This window comes from Dermacentor silvarum, chromosome 1 (assembly GCF_013339745.2).
Source record: "Dermacentor silvarum isolate Dsil-2018 chromosome 1, BIME_Dsil_1.4, whole genome shotgun sequence".
NCBI classification, from domain to species: domain Eukaryota; kingdom Metazoa; phylum Arthropoda; class Arachnida; order Ixodida; family Ixodidae; genus Dermacentor; species Dermacentor silvarum.
Genome location: NC_051154.1, coordinates 6,300,308 through 6,319,948, shown reverse-complemented (window position 1 = coordinate 6,319,948; position 19,641 = coordinate 6,300,308). Strand labels below are relative to the sequence as shown.

General features: G+C 47.8%; 1 protein-coding gene across 2 annotated transcripts in view; it reads right to left on the bottom strand.

The window, feature by feature from the left end:
• LOC119456311 (actin-binding LIM protein 3-like) overlaps nt 1-19,641 on the bottom strand; it is a 277,883-nt gene that overhangs the window by 135,543 nt on the left and 122,699 nt on the right. For both annotated transcript variants that reach the window (XM_037718012.2, XM_037718022.2), the window contains one exon: nt 5,093-5,261. In XM_037718012.2, coding sequence (XP_037573940.1) covers nt 5,093-5,261 — 169 coding nt within the window. The remainder of the gene's footprint in view (nt 1-5,092; nt 5,262-19,641) is intronic.

Below are 19,641 nucleotides of genomic sequence, written 5' to 3'. Positions count from 1 at the left end.
CTATCGCAATCGATGCTTCGCCTTTCGGGTGAAACTGCAAAAATGTTTTCCTTCTGCTTACTGCCTCGGCGATCACATGTGCTTCCTCCTCCTCCCTCGAGAGAAATTTGCGCTTCTTCGTTCGCATAGCCATTTCGACCAGACATACACCACAGAGAAAGCAGCAGTGATTGTGGTGATCTCGTGCAGGCGCGTGATGACCACGCGTGGCTATGGATTGCAGTGGCTCAAATCGGTACTTTGAATTTGATTTCGTTAGTGAAAACCTCGTTCAAGTGGACATACGATCGTCACAGCTTTGGAAGGGCCTTCTAATTTGACTAATCGAATGTTACAATTTCAGTTCAATCAGAGTTTTGTTCTCGAAAAGTTCATTGAAGCGGAAATACCGAATAAAACGCCTTTGTTATGAAGATACTTTTTTGTATTAATTTCTATGGCCAGCTGACGGGGAATCAGAAAATCTTTGTTGTGGCGGAAATTTCGTTGTAGCGACGTTCGTTGCAGGAAGATTCGACTGTATACAAATATACGCGCTGTCTAAATGAGCGCTTATGAGCGCAGAGTTTACTCTAGCAATACGCTATCGAACACACAAACTATATGGCTGATGAACACTAAAAGTGAGGACCACATGTCAAAATCAGCAGTAACCGCCCTCCCCAAAACAGTGCCTGGGACACTAATGCCTTCTCGTCTCAGTGTGATACAACGCATGAGAAGTGTTCATGTTTTGAGCATTTCGTCATTATTTCGTGTCAGCGGTGCACGGTTTCTACTGTACTTGAAGCGAGCAGTGGCCATACACGTGCCAATGTAAACAAATGCGCTGTTCTTGTGTTGCATAAATACTCTGCGCGCAGTATCGCCCCTTCAAAGAGCTATGGTCAAAACTGAGCCGTTTTTATCAACCTATTGACGTACGTTCAATGCAGATCTATAACAGCGACAAATGCATGAACTCGGCTGCTACAATATGGCTAACCTCCGCTGAGCGGAATAGACCCCAGCTTGAACTTGATGTGGGCGGCTGGCGAGCGCTCATGTTTATGCATTTCAACTTCCAAAGCACGTTTGGATACATATTGAGTACGACTAAATAGGAATAATAGGAATACAAGCATAGGCGTTGTGGCAATCATGTTACGGTGCGATGCATTTGTTCAGAGGCACATCGCACGGTGACTGGTTTTGTCGGCGCAGCTGTACGGAAGCCCGTCATCATATTTCGACGTCTTGTGGTTGTAAGTCGCGCCAGAGTGGTTGATGGCACCAGTGTCCTGCCCAGGAAGCATCCAGTCATACAAAACGAAAATTGCAACCACTGACAAATGCAGAAAACCATTTCAGCTCACTTCACGCAGCATTCCTCTGTGCATGACGTGGCGCCCCGACGCCGTACATATTGCTTCTCGTGGAGCCCGCTAAGGTGGCACCACAGCGGTATGCAAAAGGCGGATTAAGAGAGGCCATTTCAAGAGGCACAAGCCGACAGGCTATTGTATCTATTAAGATTTCAGAAGCTTTCGGGGGCCTTAGCTTCAATTAAGGCCGGTGTCAAGGCGTTTTCGAAGTTAACACACAAGTTCATACGCGTCGCTGCTAGTTCAGGCACGTATGCCTATGACAGGCACATAGCAATACGGCAGTGGAGAGAAAGAAAAACTTTATTAAAACGAAAATTGACAAGCATGCAAAAAGCTATGTGAAGTGACCACACAGTTTTCTTCCTTGAAAGAATGATGAGTGTCCTTCTCTGGGGAACGACCAGCCCTTGCTTCGTGCCAGTCACCGGTTGCGCACACAAAGTACACCACTGATGAGATCCTCCGTGGATAAGAGGCGCACAGCCTGACCTTGCTGCTTGGATGTATATTAAAGCATGGACAGAGAGGCGACGGAAAAAATTTCAGATGTAGAACCCCCCTCCCTTGAATCCGATGTTTAAGACTGCTATGTTTAGGACAGACTTCTTGCACCAAATTGTGCCAAATGGGCGCAAGGTGTGCACTGCTTTCAGAGAGAAAAGTTGAAGAAAGGTGTTGCCCGGCACCTGTAGCAGGCAGAACATTGTGGCCCCACCCAAAGGCATGCCTCTACCTCATTCCGGATCGTGTTAACCCTAACTGTTCAGGAGTTAGCGCTAAAAATTACACGTGCGCATAAAAGGTGTCAAGAACAAAGGTGGCGAAAATTATAGGCATAGGGAGAGCCTCTCGTCAGTTTTATCGGCCGTATAAACTTGGAAACATGGGCACACTAAATTAACAAGCAGGGTGTCACGCGCGCACAAGCAAACATGAACGCATCTCACTCGATGGCCGTGCAAACTCGCTGCCAAAACACGAACTAGGGAGCGCGGTAGCAGCAGCGAGCGAATTGACCATTGTGCTGCCACTCGTATCAACGTCAACTAAGCCGCAAAAACACAGCGCAAGGCAGACTCTGTCCCTGTCGCAGATGGCTTTCAATATACAGCGGCCCAAGCAGGTGCGCATGGCGTAGAACGCAGCCTGGAGTGTCCATATAATTGCGATAAAATTGAGCGGCTTACCGTGTGTGTGGCATTGAAAATTTTGGTTGCTGTTATACACTGGTACTTATACTGTACTAATACACTGGCACATGCAAATAAAAATTTCTTTCGCTATACCAATACCATGTTAGATCACACATTTTTCAGTTTCGTTGTAGCCAGAGAACACTCCCGCTGAATTAAAACTTGACCAATAAAACTTTAGATTTACTTCTTTACATTGAGGTTTGACTATACAGTTGAACCCTGGTACAACGAACGCCGCTTCAACGAAATTTTCAGTATAACAAATCACAGGAATCAATGTATAAATATTCTCACCACAACAAACACTTTTCATTGTGCCGTTCCGCTTCAACGAAATTTGACAAAGCAATTCCAGGCCGTAAATTTAATTTGTCATGCAGGAAACACAATTTTGAACATTTTGGTGCATTTTGGCACATAAAAATACCTTGAAAAACTTTAAATTGCGCGTTGGCACCACCAGAAACTGCCCCTGATGACCAAGCATGGGGGCCACCATTCCTCGATGGCAACGGCAATGAGACTGGCCTTCCTTTGCTGTTGGCTTGAAACTTCTCAGCAGCAGACAATCCGAAACTGAAGCTCAGTCATCTCATCAGTCCACTGCTGCATCTCAGTGTTGTCGGTGCATAGCTAGTGTTAGTGCAACTGCGCAGTTCATGTTGTGCACGTGTGGCTCCGTTTGATTTGCTCACAGAAGCCTTTCTGTGTTCTGGCGTGCTTTTCTACACGGCGCCGTCATGCAAAAAGCGAAAATTTTTATCCTAGGAGAATAAAGTTTGCATCCTGGCCAAAATCACAAGTGGACAGAAGAAAGGTGATGTTGCGGAAAAGTTTCTCTCAGTTCGCTGTCCACCATTCCCAAGTCTAAAGAAGCAATAGAGAAGTACTTGCATCGGGTACATCAGCCAAGCAGAAGAAGCTGATGCCGTCAGTGCACAAATGCTATGTACACGTGGTTTGTGGGGACGAGGGCAAAAAAGATGCCCATCAGTGGCATCTGCACGACTTGCAGCAGAAAGCCCTAAATTACGCTTGCCTGCTGGGAATTGACGACTAAGTCAAGCACCGGCTTGCTCAGCAGAATCAAGGCCCGCCTTGACATTGTCAGCAGGACGCTTTGTGGCGAGTCAGCATCAGCAGACACAGGCAGTGCATCCACCTGGACGTCAACAAACGTTTCATCGTTATTGAAGGACTACGCCATGTGTGACAGCGACAACGCTGATGAGACAGACCTTTTTTATATGATGCTGCCGTCGAAAACCCTCAAGATAAAAGGTCAGCATTGCCACGATGGCAAACACAGTAAAAAGCGTGTGACCGTGCTGCTGTCAGCTAACACGGATGGATCCGACAAGCGCCCACTGCCAGTAATCGGGAAGAGTGCAAGTCCCCGTTGCTTCGAAGGCAATAGGAGCCTTCCCATAAAATATGTGGCCAACAGCCGATCTTGGATGACGAGGGGCCATTTTCTCGGAATGGGTCGCATCATTTGACTGCAACATAAGGGAAGGCTGGCATGTGTGCTTGTTGCTGGACTGTGCAATTGCTCTGCCCATCATATTCTGGATGCGGAGTTCAGAAATGTGGAGCTCAAGTACTATCCACCCAACTGCACTTCTATAATCCAGCCACTTGACCAAGATGTCATTAGAAGCCTGAAGTGCCCCCTTTACCGCCCGCGAGTGATGCAGTGTCTCCTACTGAACGTGGAGACAGGTTAAGACACAATGTTCGACCTCTACATGGCAGATGATGGCTGCTGCATGGGGTGCAATCGGACATCTAATCATCGCCAACTGTTTCACGTACGCAGGCTTGAAGCTCGGAGACCCAGACGCCGACTCCGCTGAGGATCCTTCCGACTGCAATGAAGCAGTGCATCCGCCAGCAGAGGCAATTGTGTCCTGGGCGGCCCTCCAAGGTGCCAGAAATGTGCCATCCGGTGCCGAGCTGGAATATTTCATCGACGCCGACATTGATGTGATCGCCCACGAGGAACTCAGTGATGAGGACATTATAAAAAGTGTCCGCGATGAGGGGCAGTCAGATGAAGACGAAGTGCCAGACCTGCAGCCTCCACCGGACACAGCATGCGTACTGGAATTATTCGACATTGTGAGAAATTGCATGGCTGTGCATGATGACGACGTCGCTATGCAACTATTCGCCTTATGTGAAAATCACGTCATGATGTTGCTGGGAAGAAAAAGGAAGCAGTTGACACTGTTTGAATTTCGGAGATACAAGTTTCTGTGGTTCAGGTTAGCTATATTTTTGTAAATTTTACAACGCAATTTTCGCTTCAATTTTTTTTTCCGCACACCGTCAATTTCGTTGTAGCGGGACTCGACTGTATAACAAATTCAACTCAATATTCACCTATTGGGGTGCATGAAATTATCAGTTCCTTGGGCCACAATGGTTTAATGAAGGCTTCACAAAACTTCACTGGCAATTGAACTACTTAACACATTTTTGAAAGCTCAATATAAAAATTAACATAAACGGTCAAGAAGCAAGTACCTGGTGGCCGGTGAAACTGGGGCGACTTGGGTGGGTGTGGCTCAAGGGGCCTGCGCAAATAGCCCTGGGTTGGCTCTGCAGTCAGGTAGCTGTAGGCGTACACACGACTGAGGTCACTCAGCAGGGGCTCTTTGTCCAGCAAGCTGCCCGGGCTTGATGACCGGCCATACTGCCAGCATCCAGAATGTTGTAGACACAGATGTAGACAAACACCATGACAATAGAAAAGGCACAAAACGCTTCATGTTTTGAACTCCCTTCCTTTCAATAGCAGCCGTGGCATGGTTCTTCAGAGAAATGTAAATTATTCTAAGCAGAGGACCTTTTAGCAGCAAGATGCCTTTGTGCAGAATAACTTTAAAATAAATTTCTCTGGTTTACATGGTAGAACACTTTTTACAGGTGCATGTGTGCATCACAATCCATGTACCACCGTCAGCACGCTTAACACGGACGCTCCGCAGCGTGGCCTGGACCGACTTGGATTGACACCAGCACCGCGAAGTGTTGTGCGCAGTTATTTCGGTATGTTTGCAGCGGCTGACGATAGCTGGAGCGCAGATTGATTTGACTGTATTTGACTGTTCGAGTTGTCTTTCTCTCGCTTGTGTCTGACCGGCGGTGAGAGTTCGCTCACTTGTTAGGTCCATTTTGCCACATTTCGCTTGTGGCTGCAGTCTCACGCGTGCCCAGGAAACACGTTGCGGTTTGCTTATCTCGGAAAATCGAAATGGCGTGCTCGCTTTGCCAAGATAAGCAAACCGCAACGTGTTTTCAGGGCGCACATGAGACCGCAGCCACGAGCAAAACATGGCGAAACGGTACTGTCAAGTGAGCGCACTCTCCCCGCCGGTCAGACACAAGCGAAAAACAAGTTGAACAGTCAAATCGAGCTGCACTCCAGCTACCCTCAGCAGCCGCAAACATACAGAGATAACAGCGCACAACACTTCGCAGCACTGGCATCAGTCCAAGTCGGCCCAGGCCACGCTGCGGAGTGTTCGTGTTAAGTGTGCTGACGGCGGTACACTAAAATGTACAACTATGAAATTAACAGTGACACAAATGACAAAACAAAAGTAAACAAGGATTTGATGACTTGAGCAGAAAAGAGTGCAAGAAAACAGGATGTAACGAAGGGTTTTATGCCCTATTTGTTTAGGCTGCCTTTTCTGCTCAAGTCATGAACCAACCAGCCCAAATGCAAACCTGGCCTTCTTTTGGCCTATTTCACTTTTGATTGGGAGTTAAAGGAGTGAGACAGTTGTATTTTAAATTTCCAGTTGCGAGAAATGACAATTGTTCCCTGTTTCTAAGCCCACATTGGGTCGTAAGCAAATTCCCACTGCCGTGAATTAATTCATTAAATTCTAGGGTTTACGTGCCAAAACCACGATATGATTATGAGGTACGCCACAGTAGGGGACTTCGGATATGTTCACTTGAAATGACTAGTTAGTTTCTCAGGTAAAACTTTGCGGTCGAAACAAGTAACAATATTGTCTCGCAAATTCGGCAGAACTCATTTCAGACAATTGTTGACGGCAACGCATTTAGCATTGAACCAATATAGCGAAACAACTATTGCCACTGTCGAAACGAGTTATGAGGTGTGTACTGCAGTGGGACTACTCTTTAGCGCTTCGTTAAGAGCTCTTGGCATCAACTAGTGCCTCCGCTGCAAGGCCTGTGCATGGCCTCCGAAATGCATGGCGTGCCGGGGCATGCGAATGCTTAGAAATGCGTCACGCGGTAACCAGGCTCCTCACTTGCGCTTCTTTTTGGACACACTGCACCAACTAGTGGCATTGCCGAGAAGTACGCACGTCACAAACTCATTGGCACGTACTCGGTGACCCAAATTGGTGAGAGGTTCATTGAAGAGCGGCACGTATAAATTTGTGACGCAGCCTGCTAATGCGTCAGGCTGCTGTCCTTGAAGAACCCTTGTGATGTGGATTCGATTCCGCTCAGCATCAGAGAAATTTAAGGGCTCTTTTTTGTCATTGTAGAGTGGCACATTCCAAGTGACACATACCTAGTAAACCAAGTTGATGAAAAAAAAAAACAAGGGACGAAAAAGAAACACGATACGAGTGCAGTTTTTTATTAGAAAAGGCTAAAGTCATTCAATGCAGGCATGAGGTGCGCAAAGCAGATTCAAAACAAGATGTGGAAATACCGTTTTTCACTAGCCTCGAGTGACCAGAGTGGAAATACAGAATGGGCTTAAAGGGCCCCTCACCAAGCTACATAGCAAATTTTGGTTCTACAATGGAAGTTGTTATGTGCCCTCTAGGGAGTGTTCTACCGCAATAATTTTTTTAATTGGTTCATTAATAGCCGTGATAGAAATATTTCAGTGCAATGAACCCATGATTTCACTAGGCGAGCGTCACCATCAACATAGACACTCTCTTCACTTGCCGCTTGACGGGGGCTAGACGAGACCAACTGACAGTCTCGCGCACGAGCTGGTGCATTTGTCTTGTTTCGCGCAGCGCACGATTTTGCGCGCTGTGCACGAGAACACCTGTCTGGAAGTATAAGTCAGTACTACACGAACAATGAGGCAGACACAAGCGGATTACAGAGCTTGATCGCGAGCTAGAACAGGGTAGAAAATGACAGTTTCACTCACTGTGCGCGCGACTGCACGACATGGAAACAAGCAGACGAAATGGAAGTAAAGTAAAACCTCGTTAATTCGGATTTAAGGGGATCGAAAAAAATGTCCGAATTAACCGAATGTCGAATTATCGAGGGTATCAAGGAAAGAATAAACAACTGCTCACTGAATGAATCAGCAAATCTTGTTTCTATTTTGCACAAAAGCAGTGCAGAAGCTGCAAATCTCGTCATCTCGTGACTCGTTGGCCCTCGCAGTGGCGATCGAGGCCTCGCGGCTCCCTTTGCACTACCACGCACACATCCGGTTAATTTTTTCACCAGTGAGCTGATCGCCAACAGATCATCCGTCCATCGTGGTGTAGGCAGTGCTCTTCATCCTCAACACCTTTACACAGAGTCAAAATGAAACAACTGTTTGCCGCAACCACTGTGGATGAAACCGCTGCTGCTATGGACGAGATTATGAACGCTGACTTTGCGGTTCTGAAGGCACACGGCCGACACACGCATCGAGTCCGAACGAAACTACCGTTCACTGCAACAACTGCAAGACGAAACCGCAGTCGCTATCGACACGATCATGGATGGCAACTACGCAGTTTTTTTAGGTACCCGGCCAAGGTGCGTACCGAGTGAAAACGAAAGTGCTGTTTGCCACAACCGCTGCAGAAGAAACCGTGGCCACTATCGACGCGATCATGAATGGCAACTACAGAATTTTGAAAGCACGCGGCCATCGCGGTGTTTTACGCGGTGGTAAACGCAAGAACAAAGGCTTTAAATGCACAAATAGGCACAAAGCATTTCCGGCTTTGCTGTCATTCAAGTACGATTTCCCCTGATGACTGTGGTGATGCGGACTCTGCCGCGTCATTTCGGTTGGATGTTAGCGCCGTCCGAATATGTCCGAATTAACGAGTTTGATTGCACTGAATAATGCATACCCCTGCTGGGACCGGAGGACGAGACTGAATTATCCAATTTTCCAAATTAACTAGGGATGAATTAACGAAGTTTTACTGTATACTAAGGCTAACAGACATGCGGGACCTGTTTGTTGATACATGGGAACGGTATGCAAGCAAGGGAAGCTGATGACCTGGGCGCTGGTTCTCTACAGTTTGCATAGTATGTCAATTCCGGCGAGTAGTAATGGCAGCATTATTTTCAGTTTCAGTAAGAAAAACTTATTTTTACAAGAGATTTTGTGAAGCACCCACTTGCATGGTGCTTCACAAAAAAAAAAAAAAAAAAATTTCCACAGAGTACTTTGTGTCTAAAGTATCTGAAACGGGACTTTTTACACGGTCCAGAATTTCATTGCAGTTGGCCTTAACAGACCTCGGTGAAAAAAACCAACAAGGGTAATCGCACCCAATCCGGATATTTAGATCCGGAAACTGGATGCACCGCTCCCTAGGTACTTGAAACATGAAGTTCAAACCACAATCCTTCTCCTTGAATAGCTTGAATAGTCAACATAGTGCATCATTTTTAGCACAACACCTTCCAAGACAACCGCAAGTGCCCAATCAATCCTACTCAGGTATATTTCACTAAGTATTGGCGCAATGCGGGAAATAATACAATCTCCCAATCTCTGCGCATAAACATCATCCCTTCAAGCGACCAGGGTTGAAGCTAAATACACAGACAGCAGTTTCTGAGAAACACACTCATATCGCGTTTCTTTCTTGTCCCTTGTTTTTTTGTGCTATTTTTCATCAATATGGAATACCCACTCGCCCATCATTCAGTACTCCTAGGTTACTCAAGTTAAGACGTTCACTGAAGAGCAACACAAACCTACTCGCGCATACCCAGTGACCCAAGTTGGCATCAAAAAGGTTTATTCAAGACCAGCACAGACTGAGTTGCTCATGACCAGTGCTCAAAGTCGGTACAGCGGTACCTCCCCCCACCTACAGTGACCCAGGTCGGCGTGAAGGAGGTTCGTTGAGTGGCCCTTTCGTATACATGTTGGTCTGATTTGAACGCTGTTACCTCAGCAGAGCAGCCCAACCCATTCGACCACAGACTACCCAGTGACTCAGGTAGGCAGGAAAACATAGATAGTTAGCCCCCGAAAAGTGTGTAGAGTACCATAAGAATGCTAACGCATCAAAAAGAATTCCCATCTACTACCGAATTGGAGAAAGAAGTGTTCATCACCGAGGTGCTGCCATTTATATGTGCTAGTGGGCGACTGTGGTTCAAGCGAGCTGATGGTCTCGGGAGTGATCTGAGCAGGGCATAACGTGACTGTGGGTGATAATAGAACATGGAGGCACAGGCGTGAGTGAGAGGATGCAGCGCGATGCAAGTGAAGGTAGGCCGATTGTTTGCTTTAATGCAGTGACGCTTGTGTAGTTCAACTATTCTGACGTAATAAAGCGGGCTTTCAATGTCTTACAAATTAGTGCTTAGGTATTCCTGAGAAGGTATTCCAAAAAACGATACGACAACACGCATGTCGAAATCCTGTAACCAGCCCAACGGGCAAGACGGCCAGATGGACCTTATAATGCCGACAGCCAACATAGGGCACGATGGTAATGACATCGAAGGGATGGTGGTACAGGCATGGTCGAAATTTTCCAAGGGCCCAAATGATAGCTACGCACTCCTTTTCTGTGACGGAGTAATTAGATTCGGCCTTGGTTAGTGTCAGTCTTGTGTAGGCTACTACGTATTCGCCGTATCCACTTTCGTGCTGAGCGAGTACAGCACCAAGTCCTACGCCACTGGCGTGTACTTCTGTGGGAGCCATGGGGCCAAAATGACGCAGTACAGACGATGATGTGAGCTGACGGTGCAATGTTGTTAACGTGTTGTCGCAAGCTGGGGTCCAGGTAGAAAGGCCAGTGTCACCTCGCAGGAGTTGGGTCAACGGAGCAATGATAGAAGCAAAATTCCTGATAAAACGACGAAACTACGAGCAGAGCCCGATGAAGCTTCAAAGTTCCTTCAGGAACGTGGGTTTCGGGAAATCAGTGACTGAGGAAAGTTTCGAAGCATAGAGTAAAATGACGTCTTTGGAAACCACGTATCCGAGTATCGTTAGTTGCTTGGCTCCAAAGAGACATTTCTTCATATTGAGTGGGAGGCCTGCGTCTGCAAGATCTGCTCGCGATGGCACAGATAAGTGCTGAAGTCAGGAGAAAAGACGACCACATCACCAAGGTAACATAAGCCCGTCTTCCATTTGTGTGCATGTCGTGTACGTGTTGTGTGCGTGTCGTGTACGTGTCTTTCGTGTCCCTGTCTATTTTGCGCTGTGTTCTTTTTGTTCCATTTTAGCCCACGGAGAAGACTGTCCATCATCCATTGAAAGTAGCAGGGGCACTGCAAAGCCCAAACGGCATAACGATAAACTCATACAGGCCATCTGGTGTTATGAAACCTGTTTTTGGGCAATCAGCCGGAGCCATCGGCACTTGCCAATAGCCGGAAAGCAAGTCGAGTGAGGAAAAGTACCCCGCACCTCCACCAAATATGTCATGCCGTTTAGTTAACAAGCCAGAACGACATACAGGCAGGTCTGTTGATCCACTGTCAGGCACCGAGCACGCGAGCTCTATCCTCGAGCAAGGCATTGAAGATGAGCCCGAAGCACACAGCTGTCCTTCTTTGCTACAATACATATATACCTGCCACGGTAGCACATGACATTGCACTGCTGCACTCAAGGTCATGGGTTCAATCCCGGCCATGGAGGCTACATTTCGATGGGAGTGAAATGCACAAACGCTCGTGTACTTTAATTTAGGTGCACATTAAAGAACCCCAGGTGGTCAAAATTATTCCAAGCCCCTCGCTACAGCGTGCCTCATAAGCAGATTGTGGTTTTGGCATGTAAAATCTTCGCTTTTTTTTAACTGCATAGAGGGTGATCGTTTTTAAGTTTGTTGGAATTTTTGAAATACAGTTAAACCTAGATATAACGAAATTGACAAATTCTCGAAAAACTTCATTATAAAGAGGATTTCGTTATACGCAGATTCGGCACGAAAATTCGAAAAAGAAATGCTTATCGTATTTACTCGTTTCTAACGCGCCCTCAATTGTAATGCGCATCCGTTTTCGTCGAAGCACTCATCCTTGGAATGTCACACCAGGTACCGGATGCGTGGACGCGTGTTGTTTCGCACAAGCGCGAGGCATCGGAAACGAAGAGCGAGCGTCACGACGGCGTCGTAGCGTCGTATATTGTTAGTAGAACCCCGCTGTTACATTCCCGGGGGCTGCGTTTTCCCGGCTGTTACGTCGTTTTCGGCCGGTCCCGGCACAGCTCCCATAGAACCCAATGCATTGGTAACCCCGCTGTTGCGACGCATCATACGTTGCGAACTGCCACCCCGCGCCGGCCTGAGCGGCCATTTTGACTTTTGATGTCTCTTGGCTTGGTGGCTTAACGATCGCATTGGCCGCCCAAAGTGCCGGGGGGGACAACTATGACGTATTTTGGGTTTCCACCAGCAAAAGTATGGCCCTTGAGATCCATAGTTGCTATATAAAGATGGCGTCTATGGCGTGTTGTGGTCCTAAAATTGGTTTTGACTCATAGATATTCCGTATAAAGTCCAAGGGCGATAACGCAGTCGCCGCGCGCCGTATGCTGTATGTGCGAGTGAAAACGTGCGAGGGGAGCCGACGACCGCGTCAATCTCGCGCGTGCAAGAAAAGCAGGGAGGAAGCGCGCCTTCTTCCGTTGCGCTCGAGGCACCGGCGAGGGAGCGAGGGGGGAGGGATAGCGGGGCAGCGTTGTACTAGAGTGTACTAGAATGGGGAGTGGGTCCAGCGGACGCCTTAGCAAGCGGCGAGGGTGAAGCAAAAAACACGGAGAATCTGGCGGCGCTGCCGTCGCCTTCTTCTGAATCTCCGGCCAATAAACGTTGGCTCTGGCTGTTTCGGCAGCGCTCATTGGTCGAGGCGAGCTCGCGGGCTGAGTAGCTGTCCTCTGCTCGACGCACCGTCGTTGTTGCGTCGTTTGGGTTCTTTCCACTGCTCTTTTTCCATTTTATTTACAATAGATCGGTGGGGAATAATCTCAGTGTTACCGCCACCGAGTATCCGCCTGTCAATGCTCAATGCAGCTGCGGTAGGGTCTCCGACGCGACAAGCGTCCGGCCGGCGAGCGGGGCCGCTCATTCGGAAGAAAGTGACGGTGGCGCCACCTGGATTTTCAATAAAAAAATGCCTCAGCGCAGAGCCCTCGTTGGACCCACTCCCCATTCTAGTACACTCTAGTTGTACTGTACTCTGGCATGAACTGCGTATGGCGCGGCGGCGCGCTGTCGCGCGGGCCGTATCTTGAAAGTGATCTGCGTTGGGGCAGAGTCCAGCAGTGTAGGTACGTCGGCGGCTCGTAGCTTTGTGCGTGCTGTGTGTTCTCGGCGCTCAGTTTGCGTTGAAGCGATAGACAACAGCACGAAGGTCACTTCGCTCGCTTCTCCAGCGCGCTTCCACACGCCACCAGCGTTTGACAGCGCGTGTCCGCACTCATCGGGTGTGATGTGTCACAGCGTGTACCAGCGCGTCGGCAACATCAACAGGAAAAGGAGAGAGTGCCGGCTTGGCGGGCTAGGCCAGCTGCAGCAAGCGGCAGGATCAGGTTTGAATGAAGGGAGGGGGAAAGGTGACGCCCGCGGCGGCAAGATCGCCGGGTCGAGGGATGCAGGCCCGCCTCGCACCCGCACGCACGCACACGTGCGCTCGCTTCGCATTCCGTCGCGGCGGAGAAGGTGCTTCCGGTTGCTGCTCGTGCAAAAATGACAAATTTTGGGTGAAATCTCTAGGTTGTCGGAGGGGAAAATTCGTTATATCGAGGGGGTCTCCCGCTGCCACTTCGTTACATGGAGATCTCAACTACATGTGCTTCTATGGAGTAACGGTGGGGAATAGAAAAACTTCATTATATCCAGGAATTCGTTATATGGAGGTTCGTTATAAGCAGGTTTAACTGTATCACCTGTTGCACATAATTCTAGTCTTTGAGCTAGATTATTCAGAGAGGCAGACATTACTTGCATGAGAAATCGAAGACATATACAACTAATTTAAGAAATTCACTAACTTCTTAATTACTTCACAGCACATATTGCAATTTATTAATTGTAGCCAGTGAGTTTGCAAGGCGTGCCCATTTAGAATCAATCACGAACGTTGGCGCCAGTAAATCGTATCAAGCATGATTGTATCAATAAGGTTCAACTGTATTTGCTGCTTTCACATGCAGGTATACTACCTTTTCAAATGGCCACCAGACGTGAAAATGCTTCAGAAAAACTACTTGAGGTTACTTCAAGTAAAAACATGACAGAAAAGCTTCTCTTTAGTAGGAACATCGTAATGGCATGCAACTGTTTGAAACTTCTACAATAAATACAAGCTATTCACCCCCACTACAATGTCTGGCCCCCCAGCTGTGTGCTTCTGGTGAGGAGGGTGCATTAAGTCAATGTCAGCCATTAGTAAACTGGAAGCTTTTGAAGCAGTGACCACAGATTGGACAAGGTGCCGTGAGCGAGTGGAGCTTTATTATGCAATCAACGACATGTCTGACTGAGACAGCTGTGTTCCTGAGATACTGTGGAATGAAAACATCCACTTCTGTGCAGTTAGGGCACAAGGCAGCTGACGAGAGTTTAGGCAAGGTACTCAACGAACACTATGCATCCAAGGTGTCTAAAGTTGCGAGTATCAACACTTTTTCGACAAGCCCGTAAGTGATTCGTCACATTTGAAAAAACTGGCTGACAAACTTTAGCCAGGATGCTTCGTGACCGAATTCTCAGGTATCAATGACATACTTATGCAGACCAGGTCTGAAAACTGCTGAACTCAAGTCTGAGATAACTAAGGATAGGGTTGTCACTCGAGATGGCTCGCTCAAGAGCGAGCCAGATCTTTTGAGTCGCTCTTTTTAAAGGACGAGTGAGCCGTGGTTCAGTAAAAGTGAGCAGCGGTTCTTTTGGAGAGAGGAAGCCGGTTCACTCTCGTTCAGTGAGCCGTGCCAAACCATTCCGTCAGAGCCGGGTCACCGGGTCTTCTGCTGGGTGAAACTTCCGCGCCATCTATTAGCGGTGTGAGAAAGCAACTGCCCTCCCGCCCTTTCTTGCAAGGGTCGCAACCACCTCCTCGCACTCAGCTGTCTTTTGAGCCGCTGTTTTTAAAGAATGAGTGAGCCGTGGTGAGTGAGCCATGGTTCAGTAAAAGCGGCCTTTCTTTTGAAGAGAGGAAGCCTGTTCTCTCTCGTTGAGTGAGCAGCGCCGAACCGTTCCGTCAGAGCCGGGTCACCGGGTTCTCTGTTGGGTGCAACTTCCGCACCATCTATTAGCGATGCGAGAAAGCAACAGCCCTCCCGCCCTTCCTCGCAAGGGTCGCAACCACCCCCTCGCCTTCGGCTGTCTTTTGAGCCGCTGTTTTTAAAACACGAGTGAGCCATGGTTCAGTAAAAGTGAGTGGCGGTTCTTTTGGAGAGAGGAAGCCGGTTCTCTCGTTCAGTGAGCCATGCCGAACCGTTCCGTCGGAGCCGGGTTTTCTGCTGAGTTTCGTGGTTCCGTTTGCTGGTCGACGAGCGGTGGCTAACTTGGGCAGACTCGCACTGCTCGTACTCACTCGCTGTGTGCGGTGTGCGCAGCAGTCCCTTTGGTTTTGTGTACGTCCTATAGTGGAACCCGATGGAACCGAAGTGAGAAGAAGCCTTAATTGGCAAATAATGGCGCCTTTCCTTACCCGCTGCTGTTCGATGTCTCGCGACACTCACCGATCGCACATCGTGCGCTGGTGCAACAACACTTCGAAGACGAAGTCTTCGGTGTCTTTAAAGACAACAGATGAACGTACAGTTTACGTCCTGGTCTTCATTTGTGCTAATTAGTGTAGTCATAAAAAAAAAAAAGCAAAGCCCCTTCCTTAAAGAAAGATGTTTGAACGCGAAGCTTTCTCCCATGCAAACTGAATCAAAGTTGAAAGCCAACGACCACACAACGAACCCAAGAAATGCTGAGCGACCCGATGCGATGCATATGCGATTTGATGGCTTGTTTAGGATTGTATTTTTTGAATGTTGAAGTTGAATGAAGACACATTTCGTTAAAATTCCATAGCCTTTATTTTAGATCATGTAGCCGTTGATTACATGACACACACACTTTCACGAAAGACTACACTTGCACAGTATTGCCTTGTGATCGCTGTGGTAGATGGTCAGAGGCTCTGCTGTTGCCACTACACGGAATTGGCCTTACGGGCACAATCGCGCTCGCGCTTACATTCGCGTACGGCAGCCTCTTCTGCCGTTTGCTGCACCCGCGGCCTACCTATGGTGACAGCCACAAATGCATTGCGTGACACTCGTAATGCAATGCAGATATATACAGTTTGAGTAGCGTGGCGTTGCAGTTCCCATTGTTCTTATCGGTACAACTGCGAATGCAAACTGTAGTGTTATACGATATGTATGCCGTATGCTGTTCTATTGTGTGCGCAGATAGTTCCGTTGTGTAAGTTGGCTTTCCTGCAGTGCGTTTTTGGCGCTCATGGACGAATCAATGAGACAAAGAAAGCTTCGCTTTAACATGTCGGACATGTCATCCACTTCTACATGTGCATTTTCTGAGCATGTAGCATTAGCACGTCAATAAAACGAGGGCAATGATTTGTTGTGTTGAAATAATTCATTATTTTATTTTGTCCTGGCGCATGTTCGCATGATTGCCGTTGTCGCGCGTGCGCTCACGAAAAAAAAACGTACGCGCGGCAAGGAGAGAGGGGGAGGGGGGGCAAGTTGCCGCAGAAAGAACAAGAGACAGGGTGGAGCACCGTGCGGCACCAACACAGGTTACTCATTTAAATGATCCGGTGAGCCGTTCAAATGCAGTGGTTCATTTCAGTGAGCTGAGCCGTTCCAAGCCGCTCACTGAAGTGAGCCGTATCGTCCACCTCTAGGTGTCACTGTGGAAGCAGCTATAAACGACGTCATTGCACACAAGAAATGGCCACGTCTACCAAATTGACCTAGGCAGTTGGAAATGTTGCGACATCCAGACAACAAAATAGCTGTTTTCGTTGTGGAGGGAACCATCCAGTTTACTGCTGCAGATTCAGCAGTGTGTGCAGCAAATGTAGATGAAAAAGTCTTCTGGCCAGACTCCGTAAAGCAAGAAATGTACAGGAAGCAAGAACTTATCGACACAACAAGTGTATAACGTAGATGAGCTTGAAAGGCATAAACAGTCAAAGGAAAAGCAACACCTGTGGCCACTTCAAGAGGGAGGGGGCAGAGCCAACAAGTAGGTTGGTGTCAACAGTGTCCCGTTAGGAATGGAGTTGGATACAGGAGCCAGTGCCTCAACGATTAGCAAAAAAAGGTTTACTGCAGTACAGTCAAACAAATGCTCGGTTAGTACGAGGAAGATAGCATGAAAGTCATAATTTTCACGTAGTCTATGGCAGCCCGTCTCAAAATGAACATATCGGGGCTCCAAGCTCGCCTAGAATGGACATAGAAGGTGCTGCTCTACTTGCATCCCTGCTGTTAAATATGCTCCTAAGCGTTGCATGACCTCATAGATAACGTTCCAAGTCTGCAGTACATGAATAGCGCTGCACAGGAAGGCTGATGCTCCCACTGAAAACCGCTGTAACCGAAAGTCGATAATGACAAGTGTTAACAAGTTAATGACAAGCTTTAAAGGGGTCCTGAACCACCCCTTGGGCTTGGTGAAAAAACGTAGCCCGCGGATAGCAAACGATGCTGAGAACATCACAGCCAAGGTTTGCAGTCGGGCGTGGCGCGTGAAAATCATAAGCGGAGCGCGAAGTCACCTTTCTCTCAAACGCTCTCTTTTCAACAGAACCCATGTTCCTCACTCTTTTCTGGATGCATTATTTTGTCATAAAGCATCCGGAAAACACGGCTGCTGTTGGCTAATAGGTGACATCAATCAAGAAGGGTGTTTGGGTCTGTTTGGATTGGTCCACTTGTTCCTATTGTTACTATGTATATTTATTGACAAAGTTCAATAAACAGGCTGAAGTAAGCGAAAATCTGCTTTAAAATTTTCATAGTAATTACATACTTCCGGAAGAAGCCGACTATAGTCTGCTGCCGCTCGGCCGCGGCCGCCCACATAAGAATTAAACTTTGGCTAACCTGCATATCGGCATCGTAGCAGTCGGGTCCGGCCAATTTCGACTCGCTTGAACGCTCAACTAGCCTCAAACCACGTGAAACTTAAGGTCAGAACACATGCACATTTTACAGCGCGCTCACTCCTGGCCACTACTGGTTAGACGCCTCGGCAGACTTATTGATAGCACTTCAAATCAAAATGCGAAGTTGGATGTGACTAATATCCGTCAGGCAAGCTGGTGAAGGTCAAAGCCGGTCTGCACCAGGTTAGTACGGTCAGACTGGAGCACTGAGTGCGAGCACGCAAACGCTGCGCATACACACTGCAGTTGCATGTAGCTGCGGTCTGCTACATAGCATAGAGGCGTAGATACCGCAGCTGCCACAGGGTGCCGTGACGAGTTCACTGGCTAAGCGCACTGAGGCTCGCTGAGGACAACCGTGTTTGGCTTACGTTTGGCGCGTCATAGGCGCCAAAATCGGAAGTGCGTCTACCTTAACATTTAAAATCAAACTTGAACTGCGCGCCATGGTGACGTTCAGTAGGCGGAGCATTATGGTCACACCCCGCCCCACCGTAGTTTTCGCAGCGCAAATCATTGAAGGATTGGAAGCACCGCGAGCACTGTGTTTGATTGCCAATAACTCCGCTTCTGCTGAACAGATTGAAATACTTTTCGATGAAAATTATTTCTAAAATAGCCTATTTTAACTTCAAATGCATTTCTCCACTTCGATAAAAAGTGGTTCAGGGCACCTTTAACCCTGATGCGAACAGTTGATAAGTGACAGTTCGGAAGGCAGTTTGGAAGTGAAGTGTGTCAGATTCCTGTGTTTTCTTGCCGTTCTTTCAAGGCCTATGCCTTGCTGCAGTTTGAGTTGGGTATGTGTACAGCATGGCTCATTTAACGCCAGGCCCATCATCAACTGCCAAAAGAAAAGCAGTGAAAATAACAACCAATATCGAGGTTGTAAACACATTCACTCATGGTGCAAAGAACAGCGATTTGATGAAAAAATATGGCTTGTCGAAGTCCACAATTTCGACCATTGTCAAAGAGAAGAAGATCTTGAGTTGGAAGACGAATGCCAACCCTTTGATGAGGAAACGGCTTCAAGAGGCAACGTAAGCCAACGCTGAAGAAGCCATCCTTAAAAGTTTAGCTGATGCTCACTCCCATAATGTCCCCATTAGTGGACCGCTGAAGCTCTCTAAAGCTAAGGATTTCACTGTTCACAATTGCAACTGTTTGCAATTGAGCACTCAGCTGCTAACCTCCCGCTACGGGTGACGTTCACAGCTGGGGAAATGATAAAGGAGGCCTGGAGTGAGGTTACCGCGCATTGCATCAGAAACAGTTTTCGCAAAGCAGAATTCTTCCGTGGGGCAGGAGTGGAGCGTCTAAGCAATGACGACCCACCAGCAGATTTATGGCAGCACATCATTGAAGCTCAGTCGAGTGCCGCTGACGTTGCTTGGGATGACTGCGGACGATGATGCTCACGTCATGGAGTCATGCACGGATGACGGCATCGTCCGCGAGGTGAAGGGCTTTCTCAGCAGCAAATCGGATAAGAAAGTGAGGAGACTGCAGAATCGATGCAACCACCTCTGAGCTCGTTAAAACAGCAGTCAAGTACATCGCCTTACTAAAACAGCTGGTCTGCAGCAAAGCTCTTGGTGATGAGCACTTCGCTACTTTCAACAATCTCAAAGCCATGATAATTGTTTCAGCATTAACAAAGCAAAGCAAGCTTACCAACTTTTTTGGAAAACAAA